At 50.5% G+C, this 17,343-nt stretch overlaps 1 protein-coding gene across 1 annotated transcript; it reads right to left on the bottom strand.

The window, feature by feature from the left end:
- Positions 1–1,241: 1,241 nt before the first annotated feature.
- TFRC (transferrin receptor) lies at positions 1,242–15,943 on the bottom strand. The gene is made up of 18 exons (XM_009282369.1): positions 15,878–15,943; positions 13,833–14,046; positions 12,987–13,209; positions 12,629–12,772; positions 11,798–11,894; positions 11,277–11,399; positions 9,960–10,055; positions 9,651–9,790; positions 9,087–9,256; positions 8,655–8,781; positions 7,875–7,953; positions 7,689–7,752; positions 7,278–7,345; positions 6,821–6,888; positions 6,324–6,405; positions 5,163–5,384; positions 4,546–4,686; positions 1,242–4,259 (listed from the first exon to the last, which is right to left on the bottom strand). The coding sequence occupies exons 1-18, from the start codon at positions 15,908–15,910 to the stop codon at positions 4,017–4,019; spliced, it is 2,334 nt and encodes a 777-aa protein (XP_009280644.1). The 5' UTR covers positions 15,911–15,943; the 3' UTR covers positions 1,242–4,016.
- Positions 15,944–17,343: the final 1,400 nt, after the last annotated feature.

Below are 17,343 nucleotides of genomic sequence, written 5' to 3'. Positions count from 1 at the left end.
GGGGGGGTGGGGACGGACGGACGGAGAGGGGACGGGCGGGCAGGCCGATGGGTGAGGAGTGGGGCGCGGGCACGGACAGACGGGCAGACAGGTGCATGCGCAAACGGACGCGGACAGACTCACCGCGGAACAGCGCCAGGCCCCGGGGCCGCTCCGCTGCAGGGACCGGGGGGAGACGGGACGCAGAGCACGGGCTGCCCTGCACTGCACCCCAAATTCTTGCTCCCAGGTGCGTGGGGAGGGGCTGCACCCCCCTTCCCTGCTGCCCCAGCGGGGCTGGCTCTGCCTGGCTGCAGCGGAGCTGCACGCAGCCCCGGCTCTGCCTCTCGGGCGCTTTTCACAGCCACTGCAGGGAGTGGAGCCCTGCCAGGTTGGGGCAGGGAGGTGCGGGAAACAACATGCTTCCAACGAGTAAATCACCCCTGTTGGAAGAGGAGGGACCAGAGCTGTGCCGGGACAGCCCCCAAGGAGCGAGCAGGGCTCCTGGAGAAGCTGCCTCCCACCCCAAATGGTGCATCTTCACAGGATACGGTGTTTGTAAAGCAGGAGGCGAGACTGGCACCAGGGATGGGGGAAGACAGCAGAGAAAAGCTGAGCACATTTAAAATGCAAAGCCCCAAACCAGTGCAGTCTCACCTGAGCAGGCCGCTGGGGCTGGGGATGCAGCTCCCGCTCTGCCAGAGCTCTCTGGGGCTCTAAGCAGTAACCACGTACCCATCCACACATACCCATCCACACATTGACCCCGTGAAGCTCCAGGGTGGTGATGAGGGGCAGGGACGAGACAGGGAACAGCTCTGGCTTCCTGGGACACAGACACTGCCACCCACAGACGTGCCCAGCCACCAGCAGCCGGTGGGAAGTCTGACATTTCATCCTCCTCCCGACATCCACCCCAACACCACAGGCTCTTTAGGGTCAACGCAGTGACCGAGAGGCAGCAAGCAGTACACGGCCATGAAAGGAGAGGGGTGGCTGGGGGGACTTGCTATACGTTGCTCCTCCACCTCCTTGCCAGAGTCCTCATCCCAGTTGCCTGCGGTGAGGTAGGACCCAGAGCCAAGCAGCATGGTGAAGTTTGGACTTGCCACTGTTTGGCCACAGTGCCATTGATGTGCAATAGTACATCAACAAGGTGGCACTGGAGCTGCCAGTTACCAGCCCTGATGGGGTGGGAGAGCAGCCTCCCTCCGCCCGTGGCCACAACAGCATTGTGGCTTTGCAAGAACCCACGAGAGAAGTTGAGTGTTCAAGCTTTAAAACTTTATTCAAGCAGACAGCAGGTAACGCAGACAGCAGGTAACCCAGAAACAGAGTTTAGCACCCCACACCAGTCAGATGCCAGCACCGAGCAAGGCATCCCGACATCCCAGTAGTCACGGTTGTGCTGCCTAGCCAGGAGACAGGCTTTGTCTTTCTTTACTGGCTGTAAAGCGCATGATTAAGTTTGACATCAAGATGCATGCAAACACTACAGTGAGGACTCCCAGACAGCAGCTCTTAAATGCCATCCAGAGAAGTGTCACTAGGAAACAGTAACACAGGGCTGTACACATGCCTCAGAGACAGCAGGGTAGTTAAGGAGGAGCAAGGAGTTGCACAAGCCTGGGCATCAGGCTTCCAGGGAGACAGATGAAAATCCAGCCCTCCAAGTTGGTGAGCACTGAGCTCAGTAACTAGGCTGGGGGCTTGTCCTTGCCCGTTCCTTGTGGAGGCCCAGGCCTCTGCTCCAGCTGAACAATGTTCTTCCCCTCCAGGACTACTGCTGGGGCTCAGGTCACTTGCTCGGTTTAGGTTTAAATGCCAGATCAAGCTGTTTGCAGAGCAGAGGGCTGGTGCCAGCCAGCTGCTTTTTAGGAACAGTCAGCACAGTTCAGCAGGTGTCACGCAGCAGCATTCAGCTTCAGGTCAGGGAGCAGAGGGGCACCACGAGAAAGGTGCCACTGATTTCCCCGCCTCCACACAACACCCAGGAGGCAAGACTGGGGTTTCCAGTGAGACCTGGGGAGCTAGCAGCTTCCCACGCACGCACACCAGCATCACCCCAGTGCCACAGCAGGCCAGCCTCTTAACTAGTACGCGCACCCATCTAGAGCAGTGACCAGAGCCCTCCAGACAGCAGTCAGCCCCAAGCCCTACATTCACCTTTAATTCCCCAAGTCTTTGTAACTGGTTTGAAGGAAGTTTACTAAATCACAGAGCACACAGTCTAACTAGCCTAGCTTCCGCTACACATTCAAGCGCCAGTCCTGTGACTGGAGGCAGGAAGCCACTTCAAGACAGCACAGCTATTTGAAACAGTTCAGCCTACGGAGAAGGTAGAGTCTAGGGAAGTACATAACAGACCGAAGTTTGTATCTGCATCACCACAGGAGAGTGAAAAAATAGGACTGCAGGAAATTGATCCATGTTAGATACTAACCATCAAGCTTCGCAGATGACATTGCATGATAAGTATAGAACAATTATGGGAAACACTGTCCCCGATAATTACGTACACCCATAGTGCAACATATGGAGGTCACTGCCTCCGATATAACACTGTGGTAGGCAAAAACTACCTTGTTCTTTACACATTATGGAAGACACTGCCCCCGATAATGTCAGTTAGGTTTCATGATACATAAGGTACTGGAAGTTTGCAGGAAGCTGCCATTTAAAAAAAAAAAAAAAAATAAATATCGGGCCAATGCCTAATCGGAGGTACAGGAAGTCAGTGTGTTGCCGCGGGTGGAGCTAGGGCTACACCGTGAGCCCCTCCGCCGGGCCGGGGCCAGGAAGGAAGCCGTGCTCCCCACGCGAGCACACGGCATCCAGAAGAGGGGCGAAGAGGGAGCCTGAAGCCCACAGAGGGGCACCACAGGGAAGCCAAATTTCTACTATTTGAGTTTCCACCCAGGTTTTCAGCATTTCAGGGATCATTTTGGAGCGCAACCCAGAGACTTGCTACCAGGTTTACGCCTTCAAGTTTCTTCCAGAGGGGTGTTTTTGCCACAGAAAGCTTAATTGCTAGTTTTCAAAAACTTTTTTTGGAGGGGCCTGTTTAGATTATTTTAAATGCAAAGTTCCAGTATCATGTTTGATTGTAATAGCAGATGCTGCTTTATTCAAAAACGACAGTATAACTGTCATAATTATGGAAGGCACTGCTTCCGATAATTATCTTCTATAAAAAAACACACCATTTATAGTGAACGCTGTCACTGATAAATAAATAAACAAATAAATATCTCAGTGCCAAACTAGAGCCATCCTGCAAAATGGCATCAGTCAAACAGGGTTTGGCCAGCAAGAGACTCGATTTCACAAAAGGCCCCAGAGCAGCAAGGTCTGAAGTGCCAGTCTAGAGCCATTTCTCAATGCCGCAGGACTCGCTGAGGTGCCAGCTAAGGATATAAAGGGGGTATTAGATAATCTTTGGGTCATTTCCCTGCATATTAAGACCTGCCTCAGCAGAGGCAAGCCTCCAAGACATCATTGGGACCCTGCTGTTGAGTAAGGCAGGCCAGGCACTTCAGAACTTGCTGATAATCCAGCACTTGCGGGCTACTACTATGTTGTTTTACTTTTGAGCTACAGGTTGGTCTCTGCAGCTCCCTGCCAGAGAAGGGATCCTCATTACGAGCATTAAGAGGAATCCATTCCCTATTTTGTCACTAGGTTTAGGGGGCCAACAATTAAAACCCTAAATAGATGAGGTACCTCCCCACTCAAGGTACCAGTTCAGGAGTCACCTGAGCTGTTAGTTCTCAAGTACACTGGAGAACAAGCCCCACAAGCAGCTGTACATGACCAGTTTGGACTGTAGTCACATGGGAGCCTGGTCAGAGGAGATTTCATGGTAACCTTAGTACCTGCTTTAAAACTGCCTCCTGTGAATTTGTCAAGGTGAGATTTAAATTTTATGCTCAACTTTGGTCAAAAAAAATTTGTTGCCAGAAAATCTACAGAAAAATAATGCCATGTTAGGGAGTGGGTTTCCCTAATCCTGTACCTTAACCAGGCGCTTGCTGTGTCTAGAATTCGTTGTCTGTATCCCAGATATCACCCACTAAGGCATTGGCAGCCCCTTTAATGGTCCAGGTCGCTAGGGCCAGCTGCTCTTTCAGCATGTTCACATCCACGCTGTCCCTGCTGGTTGTCAGCAGCTGCAGGTTCTCCAGCAGACTCTGCAGGGTGTGGGAGCCTTTGCCAAAGAAGATGTGGCGAAAGGGAACAGCTTTTGGCGAGAGGTAGGGGGAGAGGAAGTCATACTCCACCTGGAGTAGAGGTGCAAATTTAGGGTTATACTCTCACCTCCCAAGTTTTTCTTTTCTGCCCCATCATGAGCTCCCAACCTCTGGTCCCCACCCAGCCCTTTCCCGCAGCAGCTCTGCAAGGGCCAGACCCTCTCATGATAGCAAGCGCAGAAGTCAGACATGTTGACACTAAGCAAGCAGAAGAGACACCGGTGTGCACAGTGCCCATGGCTCCTACGGAAGAGGCCCATCCCAGCCAGCATTCTCTTCCTTCGTGAAGGAAGGAAAACCAGTTGCAGATACCCACCTTCATGATCCTGTCATTCAGGGCTCTGCGGACAATCTTGTTTTCCCTGTCACTGTTTGTGATGTCTCTTCTCAGTGCATCTGTAGCTCTCTGGAAGTCACCACGGGCAAAAAACAGCCATTTCAAGGTCAGCCCCAGCGCCTGTGAGGGAGGAGCTGTTAGCAAACCTGATTTTCTTCTTTTGCTGCTCTCTTACCAAGAGAAAGTGTTGGGGTTTTTTTTGCCAGTTTAACCAAGTAGCAGAGCAAGTTCCCGGCAGGCTCTCTGAGGTCACTGAGCTCAGCGAAGTCTCCCCACCCACAGTTTCTTACAGGCTTTCAGCAGAGGTGCAAATGAGATGCAAAGCTGTACCTGCTGTGAATGATAACCAGACAAGAAACCATCCACATCCATTTCCACAAGAGCTCCCCACAGCCAGATTAGCTAAATCTGTCTGCCACAGCTACTCTGCCTGCACTGCTCTATAAGGAACATCGATTCAGGTCACATCTTGCCATGCTCTCGTGCCCAAATGAGGAAGATGTCCACCCTGTTGTATCCAGTAGCAGCAGAGCCTTACTAGCACACAGCCCCATAAAAGTCTACAGGGATTCAGTGCACTCTAGAGCCTTTCTTACCCTCACATCCTGATCGTAGGGCAAAAACTTCTCCTGGAACGCTAGCAATTCTTCATCGTATCTCTCAAAGTCCAGGAAGAGCTCATGATCATGGGTCAGCCTGAGAGCTATTTGTCCAGCAACTTCTGCAGCAGCACGCATAAGAGCATACAACTTGTCATTCCTCTTCAGGTTCTCCACAGTGTCCTGAGTAGTGCCCAAGAAGGGATATTCCTCATCTTTCTGCAAGAAAGGCGGCATTGAAGTTAGGCAAGAGCGCTTCTCCAGCCAGGATTTTTCACCTCCTACTACAGTTTGCGGGCTACTTCCACCACATCCCATCTCCTTGTGCTGCTAAGTAGCGAGATGTGAGTGGCAAAACTTCAAAGCACAGGGGAAGGGAATGGAGCTCCTCCATCTCGTCCCTCACATTTTCCAACAATCAGCAGGATGCTCTGCTACTTTGTTAGACCCAAAGACATATAGACTTTCCCCCCCCCCCTTAGAGCTCACTGCAAAAGCACAGGCGGGCAAACCCCAGCACCCAGTTTAGTATGTGCTGGCAGCACCCTCCAACCCTTCTTGGCAGGATAACTCAAGTTTTTTTGTGGAAAAAGTCTGTCACTAACAAAACCCAAGCATTCATAAGCAGAGGAAGCTGTTATCAGGAAGGCTCCCAGCTGCACACCTGCAGTAACAGAGCAGGCTGCTTGGCTCATGCCATTTTTGCCAGCCCCAAGCTGCAGCAGCAGACCTGAACAGTCTGAGTTAGTACTTGCTTTGGCGAACAGTACTGCTTCCCCAATGCACTTTGCTTGCTGACCAGCAGGCTATAGTACAGTCTTTCAGTGAAGCAACAACAGCTTGACATCTTTTTAGTGCTTTTAGCTTCTGAATCATTGACATCTGAGCCTCCAGAAGAGTGAGTGCCCCCTCTCCCAACAAAAAAATTAGTGTTCAGGACTCCGGAACAGAGACCATAGGCCAACCATGCCCCAGGAGCAGCCTTCACAGCAAGTACTACCACAGCCACCAGGTCCAGAGGCTGCATCTCCTCCCCCAGAAAGGCTTCTGCATGGACAAGGCTTGGGACAGCACCTTGTGCTCTGCCATCCTGGAGAGCAGATATCCTTACAGCACTTTCCATGGAATGAGTACATCAGGTGGGCAGACAATACTTACGTTGCAGAAACCAAAGGAAACCACTGGGATTCCCGCGTAGGCCAGGAAAGGGAACGCTGCATTATCCAGACCAAGGGGAACACTGCAAAAGACAAGTATTGAGTAGTTACCAACTGGTTTGGACAACCCAGGAGAAAAGCCCGACTCAAAAGCCCTAGAGTTGAAGCTCTGAGCCAACTGGATTACCCTGTCTAGACAAGACTGGTTTTGGCAAGGAGTCCCAACCAAGCGCTGAGGGCTGCTCGTCCATTTCTGGCCACTGGTCTTTGTACAAGGCTGTTCTTGCCCTACAAAAAGGTGTCTGGGCTGCCCACAGGCAGCTTGGGGCAGCACTAAGTACAGCTAGTGTTGTACTGTTCACACTTGCCTGATCACATTGCAACAGGTACAGCCTGCCCCAGACAGCAGTATGACACTCCAGCACAAAGAGCAGAAGCCATTTAATTTGTTCCTTTGTGGAGATTTGCTTTCCTAAATAGCAGGATGACAATACTTACACTGTTTTTACCCAGTCAGCGCCAACTCTGTCATACAGGCTTCTTGAATCCTTTGTTGGGTCCTTCACCTGCACAGAGATGACAGTCAGTCCACTTGTTCTGACCTCTGCTTCGGCTTCCAGGTCCATCCTGGAGCTTGCATTGCTGTGCGGATGCCACAGTCAGGTGTGCTCCCCTGACCTTTCTCCACACAGGCACAGTTCACGTGGGACAGGCATTCACCTCCCACTGAACTGTGGCATTTAGTGATTTTAGATTCCGCATGCGTGAACTGCAATTCCCAGAGCCCCGCTGACTTCAGACAGGGCCCTGCAGAGTATCTCAGCCCTTTCTCCTAAATGGGGCTTTCTCCTCAGAAGGTGCCAGCTGGGGAAAGTGACCCAGCGCAGCTCTGGCTGCTTTCAGCTCCTCTTTAAAGCCACAGTCACCTTGATTAGCCCAAGACCCTTCAACTCACCCCCTTGATAGCTTTCTCCAGCAACGTGTACAGCAATGGGCTAGCAGAAATCTTCATGTGGTTGAAGCCTACAAAAAAGAAAGGGTGTTTGACATGCTGGCACAATTAACCACTACTGCTAGAGCTGCTCAGTCCTGTGACTGAGCAACAACTGATCTACAGCTTGTTGCCAAAGGATCTTCAACAGACACAGGACAGTCTACTGGGACCTAGCAGAGCTGCTTCCTTCTGGCTCAGGCTGCAGCAACCTCCCAGCTTCAATGACAACAGGAGGATAAATGGAGTCATGCCAGTCTTCAGCCAAACACCCAGCATCAACCTCTGGCACAGCCCCCATTCCTGGAGGTTAAGGGATGTCTGTCAAGCTATTCTGGTCCCACTCAGTTTAAGAAACTTAGAGTAGCAGGTTACCTAGGACTGCAGCATCCAAGTTAATGTAAGTGAAGGCTTTGGCATGCAGTGTGGCAGAGTACCCCTAGAACAAAACAAGTATTTTAAGGTGAGCAGTAGCAGTACAACACCAGGATGTTTAATCCACAGGAACAGGAAGTCACAACTGCGCAGTCATCACGCAGAAGTCTGTCAAAGAAACAGTACCTCCAGCCATTCAGTAGCACCCACAGCTCCATACTCTCCCGCACTCCAGCTAGCGAAGATGATGCTGCGCCTTGGTTGAGAGAGAGAGAGAGAGAGAGAGAGAGAGAGAGAGAGAGAGAGAGAGAGAGAGAGAGAGAGAGAGAGAGAGAGAGACAGAGACAGAGACAGAGACAGAGACTGAGATGTCTGCCCTTCCCCCATGGAGATGTAGATTAGCACTGAGGGCCTGGGTTGATGAATCGCCTGCTCCTCAGAGAGAGCTGAAGCATTCTGGCTGCTGCAGACAAATGTGCACACTAGTGGCTGCATGGACACAGTACCCTGCCCCCCCATGCTGCAGAGCTGTGTAGGAAAACCGTGCTGTCTGCATTTCCCCCCTTTTTTGTTTAGCTGCCTGAGCCCAAAATTAACCCTGGAGACGAAAGCACTCATACTAAGTGCCACCATGCAGACCCCACTGCTCCAGCTGCTCAGCCACTTCAGTGTTTTCCCACCTTCAGGCCTGGCTGTCCAATAGACAGCTCAAGTTTGAGGTTTGCATTGTGTATTATCCAAGGACATTCTTGCATTCAAGCCATACCAGATACAAGCAGGCAGTCCCTTGAAAGCGAGTGCTCATTGCAGAGAACTTGTCTGTGTTGGACAAGTAATAGCTTCTCAGGAAGCTTTGTCAGATTCCCTACGCTTCCCAAAGGATTATTCTGCAACTGGCCTCTCCAATGTTAACACACGCAGAGCTAAGCCTGCATGACCTCCCATCCCCATGCTTCTGTACACAAATATTTACCATATTTCACTATGTCCGAGATCACACGGGCAAGTTCCAACAACATGGCAGTTCCAACGCCAGCCTTGGCTGCTCCTGGGCCCCAGGAGTCTCTCTGGGCTCCGATCACAACATACCGATCTATAAAGGAGACATCAAGATCTGAGCTGCAAGCTTCAGGTTGCAAACACCATTTATCAGAAAAGCAGCTTTGAGCTTCTGTACTAGGAACAAAGTACAGAGTCTGACCCCTGAATCTGGCACACTGCTTGCTTTCATTTAGCCTTTCCCTGGCAGCGTGGTTCAGCTATTTCGTTGACCTTTAGGGAAGGGTCTTGGTTCTGCTGAGGAAGTAGCTGGCTGGCTGGGAGCAGCTGTCATGTTCTGATGATCACAGAACAGGAAGGGTTCCCCTCAAGACTGAGCCCCAAGGCAGTTGCTGTTACCTGGTTCTTCAAACCCCTTGATAGCACCAAAGATGTTCAGAATCTTCCTGTCCACCATAACGTTGTTCACGCTCAGTTTCACTGTCATCTTGCTCGTGCTGCTCAGCATCACCTTACATCCTATGACCCCACCTTTCCACTCTGGAAGGCATTGCTCTCCATCCATTTTGCTGAGGGGGAAAAAGAGAGATCCTTTGAACTCATTATCCAGTTCTGACCTCATTTAGTTATCCTGTGAAAAATGCAAGCCTGCAACTGCAGGTGCAGCCTGGTTCAGGGCCTGCTCACAAAAACCAAAACAGCTTGCAGTCCTGTACCACTAATTATACAGGGAGAGGTAGGATGCAGAGGCAAAGAAGAATCCAACACTAGATTAAGTTCAGTCTTTTAAGACATGAGACATGGACACAAGCGACATTTCTCCAGCCAGTTCCAGTAAGTGCTCCCTGCGATACACAGCAGAGACCAGCAGAGAGCTCCCTGGGCTCACACCACCTCAACACCATCCTCACCCCTGCAAAAGGGCCACAGCAGCCTAGCCTACAAGCCAGGAGAAACAGTTACCGGAACAGCTTGGTTACTGCTTGGCTAGAGATAGTCTGAACAGCAATGCGAGGTAGTCCAGAAGATTCCACTGGTGGGAACTGGGTGTGGTTGAAAGAAGGGAAGCCTGGGGTGAAAGGGTCTCCAGTTCCAAGGTGGGCCTGTGGAAAGCAAAAGGACTCCTCAGGTCTCAGAGGAGACAACAGTTTTCATCTACACAAAGACATGAAGCACTGCTGAGCCAGAGGCCTGCAGAAGGACTGCTGCAGTCTGCAGTCCACAGTGAGAAAGGTTCATGAGAACAAATAGGGGAGCCAGTTGCATACTCACATGTCCAAAGGGGACAAGCGCATCTGTGTCCTTGTAATCGGAGGGGTCCAGGTACATCAGGGCACCGACTGCTCCTACCTCCTTGGCATTTGCAACCTGAAGCAAAGAGGAACATTAACTGCACATTTGCACTGCAAGTAAAGGGAGTTAAGGCACATACATGGAGTAATGGTGTGAAGGGTTGTGCTCCTCAATGCCCAACTCCACAACAGATTTTAACAGCTACCTGACAGTGATAGACACACAAGAAAACTGAATACTAGCAGCTCAGTCCTACTCCAGGCAGAGTGTCTAACACCCTTTGAACAGTTAGGACGCTCCATGGTTAGTGTCTCACCCTATGATTCCTTCAGCTCCTCAGAGCAGCTTAGAAGAAAGATGTTATTTAATTTTGATTACGCTCCATCTGTTTTCCCAAGATTAGGTTGGTCTCAAGACAAGATAAGCAGCCACTGGAGGCTCATGTTCACATGGAAAATGGAGGCAGAGTGGCCTAGTCAGGTCCCTGTTTAATACACCTACAACCCAGCTGCCTCCGATATACCACCAGTACAAACACTCTTCCAAGGCTAGACACCAGTTTGAAAAGTGGGAAGGGGACTGGAGAACCAGTAATCATCCCTTGCAGAAGCACTTTTCAGCTCTGCCTGCGTCTGATGCATGCAGACAGGCAGAGTCTGACTGGAAAGAGTCCTATGCCCCAGCCTCCCCAGGAGCACCCATCTGAGGGGCAGCTCTGGGTCAGACCTAGGACAGGCTTGCATACAGAAGGACTTGGATCCTTTACACTGCTTGGCTATTTGGTTCTACTTGCTACAGAGGGAACATTACAGTAACAGGCAAGGCAGCTGACTGGGCATGCAGTGCCAGCACCTTCCAAGTGAACAGTCGGCAAGGGCCCAAGTGAGACACTGCAGTCAGGCTTTGAAAGTATCTGGCTGCAGCAGCAAGAAGTGCTCTAGAGGCAAGGCTGTTCTAGCAGCCCTATTGCTGCATCTAGCAATACCAGCCAGCTCTGCACCCTGTAGCCCCCAGGCTGCCTCCCAGCTCCATCATTCCAGATGCTTGGCTGTCCCAGCAAGACTGCCAGAGGCCAAGAAGAATGCCACCATGAATGGTAACCAGCTCTGTTCAGTCTTGGTGTCCAGACCTGCATGTGGAGGCTTAGTGCAAGCAAGCAAGACCAGACCTGCAGGGACAAGCCTACATACATAACTTCTAGAGACCTGAACCGAGGCACAGAAGTGTGTCTTGAAAGGAGGAAGCATCACTTCCTGCTGCCAAGTTTGGCCGGGCTTTGAGGCACAGGCTGCTTACCTTCTCAGCAAGGGTTATTTTTCCAGCTCTGAAGATGATTATAGTTCCATTCAGTGAAACATCCAGCTTCTGTATCTTCTGAAAATCAGCTTTCAGTCCATAGTTCACGTAGACTGGTTTGCCCTGGAACAGAAACACTGGTTTTAAATGCAGCAGTCCTATGACAGTAAGATACTTGAGACAGCCTACAGAGTCACAGTAACAGTGACTCCCGTTAACAGTAAGGAGTTCAAACTCAGCAATGTAAACTCTGATCACATGCAACATGCCTGTTGGAGCAGCACTTCTGTCAAGGTTCCTGTCTGGATCCCAGCAGAGAAATTTAAACAGTTAATTCTGCATCTTGCTGAAGTAATAGAACTATATGGGCCCACGCCTCACCCCACTCTCCCCACCACCACCCCCAGCTCTCTAAACTGGGGAGGGCTTTATATACTCCATATCTTGAAGGGACATATTTTGGACATTGCCACCTGGCAAGTGTGCAAACACATTTCCAGGATCTTCCTGGAGTCACTTACAGCAACTGAGCCACTCTGGCTGTATGCCACATATGCATCGGGACTCTCCAGTATCTCTTCTTTACCATCTTCCAGAATAGACACTTTGTTGTTGCTGCTATTAAATGTAAAGACACAGTGTTACGTTCTTTCATACATAAACTCCATATTTAACTAGCTCCCATATTTCAGTCTGTGCCCTAGCAATTCTGATCGAGTCAATGCAGAGCCTTAAACAGGCAGACTTATCCCAGTACTTCCGTGCAAGAATCTCTGGAGTTGTTCAGAGACATTAACGAAGGCTAATTTCTAAAGACAAGTAGCAGAAAGAATCTCTGCTTCCAAGCCTCTTAGTCGCCTCCTAAGAGGAGCTAAGCAAATTCATTTCCCCCACCCCCACCCCCGACACAAAGGGGCAAGTAAGACATGGGGGTATGAGCTGTCAGCCAACACAATGCCTGTTGATATCCTCCTGAGCCAGACCAGGAGCCACTGCCAGGTCTGCAACACTTGTCCGGGTGACAGGACAGAGTCGCCCATGCTAGCATTTTTAGACACAGGGAATCTGCCTTTCAGCTGAGTTTTTACTCATTTGTTTTCTCTCCACTTCCTAAGCATGCTTTGAGGAAACAGCTGTCCCAGGAAAAATCCAGAGAGCTGCTACCAGATCCTCTGGATTTAGAAAGACTGAGAAGAGACAGGAGCAGCTATTACTTGGCTACAGTGAGGCCTTCTTTGGAGAGGGGCAACTGGCTCACAATTTTAGCACTGCTTTCAGCAGAAATCACATTTGCTCAAGACTACAGATATCCATGCTGTAAGGAAGAGATCTGCATCTCTTCATTAACGTACCTGCCTTTGACCTGCAGCTTAATGTAGTGCTCATCGTTCCACACTTCATCCAAGAGGAAGCTGGTGAACTGGTCATGAATGTAGCCGGCAGTGCTCTCATCTCCACTCTGGCCAGCTTCGAAAGAGTACTGATTTGCTCTTTGCCTGTAGGTAACAGATGTATAGCTTAGGCTACAGCACCAGGTTGCACTGCAGTGCTCCAGCCTGCAAACCCAAGTTGGATGGGCCATTTAAGCCCATGTTTAACCACATGCCACCCTACAACATCTTTAAGGCCCTTGTTCTCCAAAGGAGCTTGAGTTCTGCCCACAGGCTGTGCCTCTCTCATAGCTGTAGCTAAGCTTTCTGGAACTGTTACCTCAAGCTGTCCTCAAGATGGCTGGCTGACAGCTTATTTGACAACAGGTCTCTGAGCCGAGGCCAGTAGAAGACAGGTGGTCCAGGAACCTCTTCTTCCTCAATTTCATCATCATCAGCTAAATAAGATGTGGTAGGAGTCATCTCACACTTGCCACTTCCATCCAGACACCTGCTAGCCTTCTGCATTCGTCCACGATAACTCAAGTAGCCAATCAGAAACCCTACAGACAGAACAGGCATTTCTTTGTGCTGCAGAAAGATGACTAAACCAGCCCCACACCATACAAGTGCATTCAAAGCAGCTTCAGGGTTAAGATGCATCTCTGCTCTCACACCATTTTTGACAAGCTGGCACACCTAAGGACAGACAGAAATACGCAGCCTGACATTTTGCCTGAGCTGGCATGTTTTAAGGTAGACTGTAAATCTGATCTTGTGCTTGGCAGAGTCCCTCCAGCACCACTTGGGAAGAAGAACGCTTACTTTAGGTCAGTGGCAGTGTTAAAACCCTTGAGAGACGAGCACCAGAGGCTTTACTGATACGTTGACCCACATGTCTAGAGAAGTGTTAAGAGTTAATCGAGGGAAAACCAGTACACTTGCCACATGGGCCAGTTTGCCCTTTAGCTAAGTCAGAGTTCCACCGTCAAACTTCACACTTCTTTGTGCCAATTCTGTACCGTAAGTCTGAGCTAGACATACTTAGAGTTAGTGACAAGAGGCTGCAGCCTGGATCCAGGCTCTGTAATTATCTCCTGAAACAATAGAGATTCAAATGTTAACAGCCTCAGATATGCTCAATACCAGAGTCCACTTCATGCAGTTGCCTCCCACCCTTCCTTACCAATCAAAAGGAGGAGGAGAGCTGCGATGATTAGGAAGCAGAGGTTCTTGCCGCTCCTCTGTGGAGGAGGCATGCTGGCGTGCAGGTGCTCCGGTCTCCCAATTTCCCCTCCTTCCTCATCATCAGTAGACAGCTTCATCTCCACATGGCTGTTGTCTCCATCCGTTTGCCGGGCAATGCTGAAGCGCGTGTACAACATCGGCTCGCCACCAAACTGTGTTGAAAGACAGTCATGTGATGGAAGAGTTTGCTACACCAGCCTACAGTCCTTGCAGCCAGTTGCACCTATGCTCCAAACCAAATACAGCTTGTTCATCTGAAACTGCTCCTGCGCAGCCCAAGCATTCGGCTGTCAGTAAGTCAGGCTGGCTGCTTTGAACAGACAGTTAGACTCAGATCCACTCAGGGTTTCCAGAGTTTATTTAGCATCTGTTTGCCCTGCACAAGTTCAGAGCCACAGTGGTCAGAGTCTAGCTTGGAGTCTGTTACAAATATGGCACAGCCAATGGCATCGGCATTTCCCACGTGACCCCACAGCAAAGGCTGACTGAAGCAGAAACTCCTGGTCTTAATCAGGAGTGCACTGATCTGACCTGAACATGTGCGACTCGCACAGAAGGGAACTTTGATCAGGACAGAGGAAAGGGAAGGCAACCCCTCCATGGTTGTGCCTTCGAGCCACATCCACTCTGACATAAATACTCTCATCCAGTATCTAGATAATCCTGTATTAAACTGCCCCAGGCTACTCTTGTTACACTACTGATGAGTATTAGAAAGCAGCTAGGCTGAAGAGAGATGACCCATGGGAATCCTGCTACCTCAGCTAACGTGAAAGCTGAGGACACACCTCCTGCACCCACCAGTGAGTGGACCCATTCGACAGGTGTTTATCAGTGCCCAAGCAGAGCAGCTTCCAGTCTGGAGCCCACTTTTCTAAACAGCTGCAACACACAGTCCGACCGCCCACAGAACAGCAGCCCGTGCACAAGGCAGTCGCTCAGATTAACAGACAGTTAAACTCAATTCCAGGTGTAGCCAGGCGCTGAGCAGAACCACTCAGCTTCCATTAGAGCCGCTGAATGGGCCTGCAGCCACAGTTGCGTTGGGGACAGGCAGGAGACTGGCTAAAAGGCCAGAGGAATAGTTTTGGGAGCAGCAGTCCTGCAGTCCCTCTCCACTGTACTGGAGAAGCAGCTGGTGGCAAGTGCCCAAGCCCTGTTACAATCTCAGCAGCTCATCCACAGTTCTCAGCTCACTCTCAAACTACAAGTCAGTGGCTGGAGGTGAAGAGACCAGACATCATGGTTGGTCAAAACTAAACCAGTGTCATTTCAGACCTGCAGTTCCATTCTGGCCCACGCTACCCACAATGAAGTGGCTGGCTTCTCATATTCCGTAAAAGGGCAACACCGCAGTCTATCCTAGCAGTCTGCCTGCTCAGCTGCTTGATAGCTTGGCTTCCCTCACACTTTGCAGAGGACGTGCCTCAATCCCACATATCCTCTGTGCTTGTTCAGAGACCAAACCCTCACATTTGCAGTCCTAGCCTATGGTCATTTCACAGTCCAGGCTCTCTAGGACCAGCGGGCTTGGCTGAGCAAGCCCAGAGCTACCTTCTCCTGCACATTTGTTTCAAAGCAAAGGTTGCATTCAAAGGCTGGACTTGTGGTTGAATTCCCACCCCCAAAGTAACATAATAGAACACATGTTGATTGTCCTGATAGGCATTTAATCAGCTTCCTCAGCAGCACTTCCTCCTGGAACATTGTTCAAGGCTCGCCCCTCCTCCTTATCAGCTTCCTGAGAGACCCAAGACATCGTAGCAGTTAACGATAACCCCACCAGCAGTGAACCGCTTAAGCCACCTCCTTATCGTGGCCAGCTAGCTACAGCGATGTTTGGCTCACAACCCCCACAGTAGCATCTAACACTGCTTTGGATTTGTCATCTTCTCCGATACTGACACGGACGTTGTTGAACCTTTCTTCTGCAGCATTGTCAGCTCACCAAGAGACAAATGGCACAGGGGGACTGTGTCTTACCAAGTTAGAGATTGCCGCTCTGGCATGGTCCATCGCTTTCTGGAACAGTGCGCACCAACTTGACCAAAGCCCTAGAAGTTCAGAACACAAGTCAAGTCAGGCTGTTCCCCTGCCACTACATAAGACATCCAAGGCCAGTCACTGCCACTAGTGCAATGCTTGCCCATAGATTTTACGTGCATGCTTCTACGTAAGTCAGTGTTGGTGAACCTTCAGCAGCCTTGATTGCAACCTAGAAGTTCATACTCCCACTGCAAATACAAGTTCTGATGAACAAACCGACTCTTTCTATTGAACTCCGGGGATGGGGGGTGTGTATAAATGAGGAATATGGTCTCAAACAGCTAATTTCAGCCAAGGGTCTTATTAATGGTAGGGCCACCTCCACTCAGGGAGTGCTGGCAAGAGGCGCTTGCTCAACTGTAAGAACAGACACCACATACCTAGGGTTCCTGGGGTCTGTCTCAATGACAGGACGGAGACAAGAGTCTGACTGGTAGCCAGAAGTGGCACAATGCCGTAAGGCAAAGCAGCACGAACTCCTACCCTGCTAAAACACTTCCAATTGCAAGGTCCCTTTTAGATGGCTATGTTCTTTACCACTTTATGAAGGAAATTTCAGTTTTGAACAGTCTCCCAGAATAGCCAAGAGCAACTCTCCAAAAGCATTTCAGTAACTTTTATAGTTTGGATTTCTCTAGACAGCAAACTTATCCGAAAGGCAAATTGTAACTGATTTACTTCAGCATTTCTTCCTGAAAAAATGCTTGAAAAAGCTTTGTAAGTTAGTGACTAGACAGCTTGGGTTGGGACAGACATTTAGGTTGGGAGCATGCAACTCAAGCAGCACTGCTAGGACATGGTTTTGAATTGGTTTTCAGGTGCACGTGGATTAGCTTTACACCTGGGAGCTCTGCAATATAAGCAGGTTTTATTTGGAGATCAAAGGTTAATAGTGGCCATCCACTCATTTCACCTTTTGTTTAGGGCAAGAGCATATGGAGATGAATCCCCGGCAGCTTTGAGAAGCCTTTTCCAAGTGACAATCTGAGGCCCAGGCTCCCACCTGGCAGGCAGGGCCCAACGGGGTGTGCGTATGGAGGGTCTCCTAAAAGCCTGACCAGCTAACCCAGGGGAAGAGTCAGGGAAGTGCAAAGGGCCTGCGGGCATCGCACCTGGCAGGGATGCTTCCCGGGATGCTCCCCAGCCACCCTGGAGCGCAGGGCCCCCCCGAGCCCACCACCCCGCAGCAGTCACCCCAAACCCCTCAGGGCCCAGAGCTCACGCTCCGGGCGCCTCACGGGGAAGGGACCTTCCCTCCTCCCGCCAAGCAGCCCGGGAGGCGGCCAATAACCCCCAATCCCTCAAAAATAAGGTAAAGAGGGATAAAATAATAATAATTTAAAAAAAGCATAGGAGTAGCCTCCCACGAGGGGCTGGGGGGGCCCCGGATCGCGGGCGGGGGG

Source organism: Aptenodytes forsteri, unplaced genomic scaffold, assembly GCF_000699145.1.
Source record: "Aptenodytes forsteri isolate BGI_AS27 unplaced genomic scaffold, ASM69914v1 Scaffold404, whole genome shotgun sequence".
In the NCBI taxonomy this organism is placed as follows: domain Eukaryota; kingdom Metazoa; phylum Chordata; class Aves; order Sphenisciformes; family Spheniscidae; genus Aptenodytes; species Aptenodytes forsteri.
Note: the sequence above shows the minus strand (reverse complement) of the source record. Positions and strands in the feature narration are given on the sequence as shown.

Excerpts from the sequence above, each read along its gene's own strand:
- TFRC (XM_009282369.1), bottom strand. The coding sequence starts at position 15,910 with ATGGACCATGCCAGAGCGGCAATCTCTAACTTG. Across the intron at positions 11,400-11,797 it reads GCCAGAGTGGCTCAGTTGCT|GGCAAACCAGTCTACGTGAA; the intron begins GTAAGTGACTCC and ends TTTCTGTTCCAG. Across the intron at positions 5,385-6,323 it reads TTTCCTTTGGTTTCTGCAAC|AAAGATGAGGAATATCCCTT; the intron begins GTAAGTATTGTC and ends CCTTTCTTGCAG.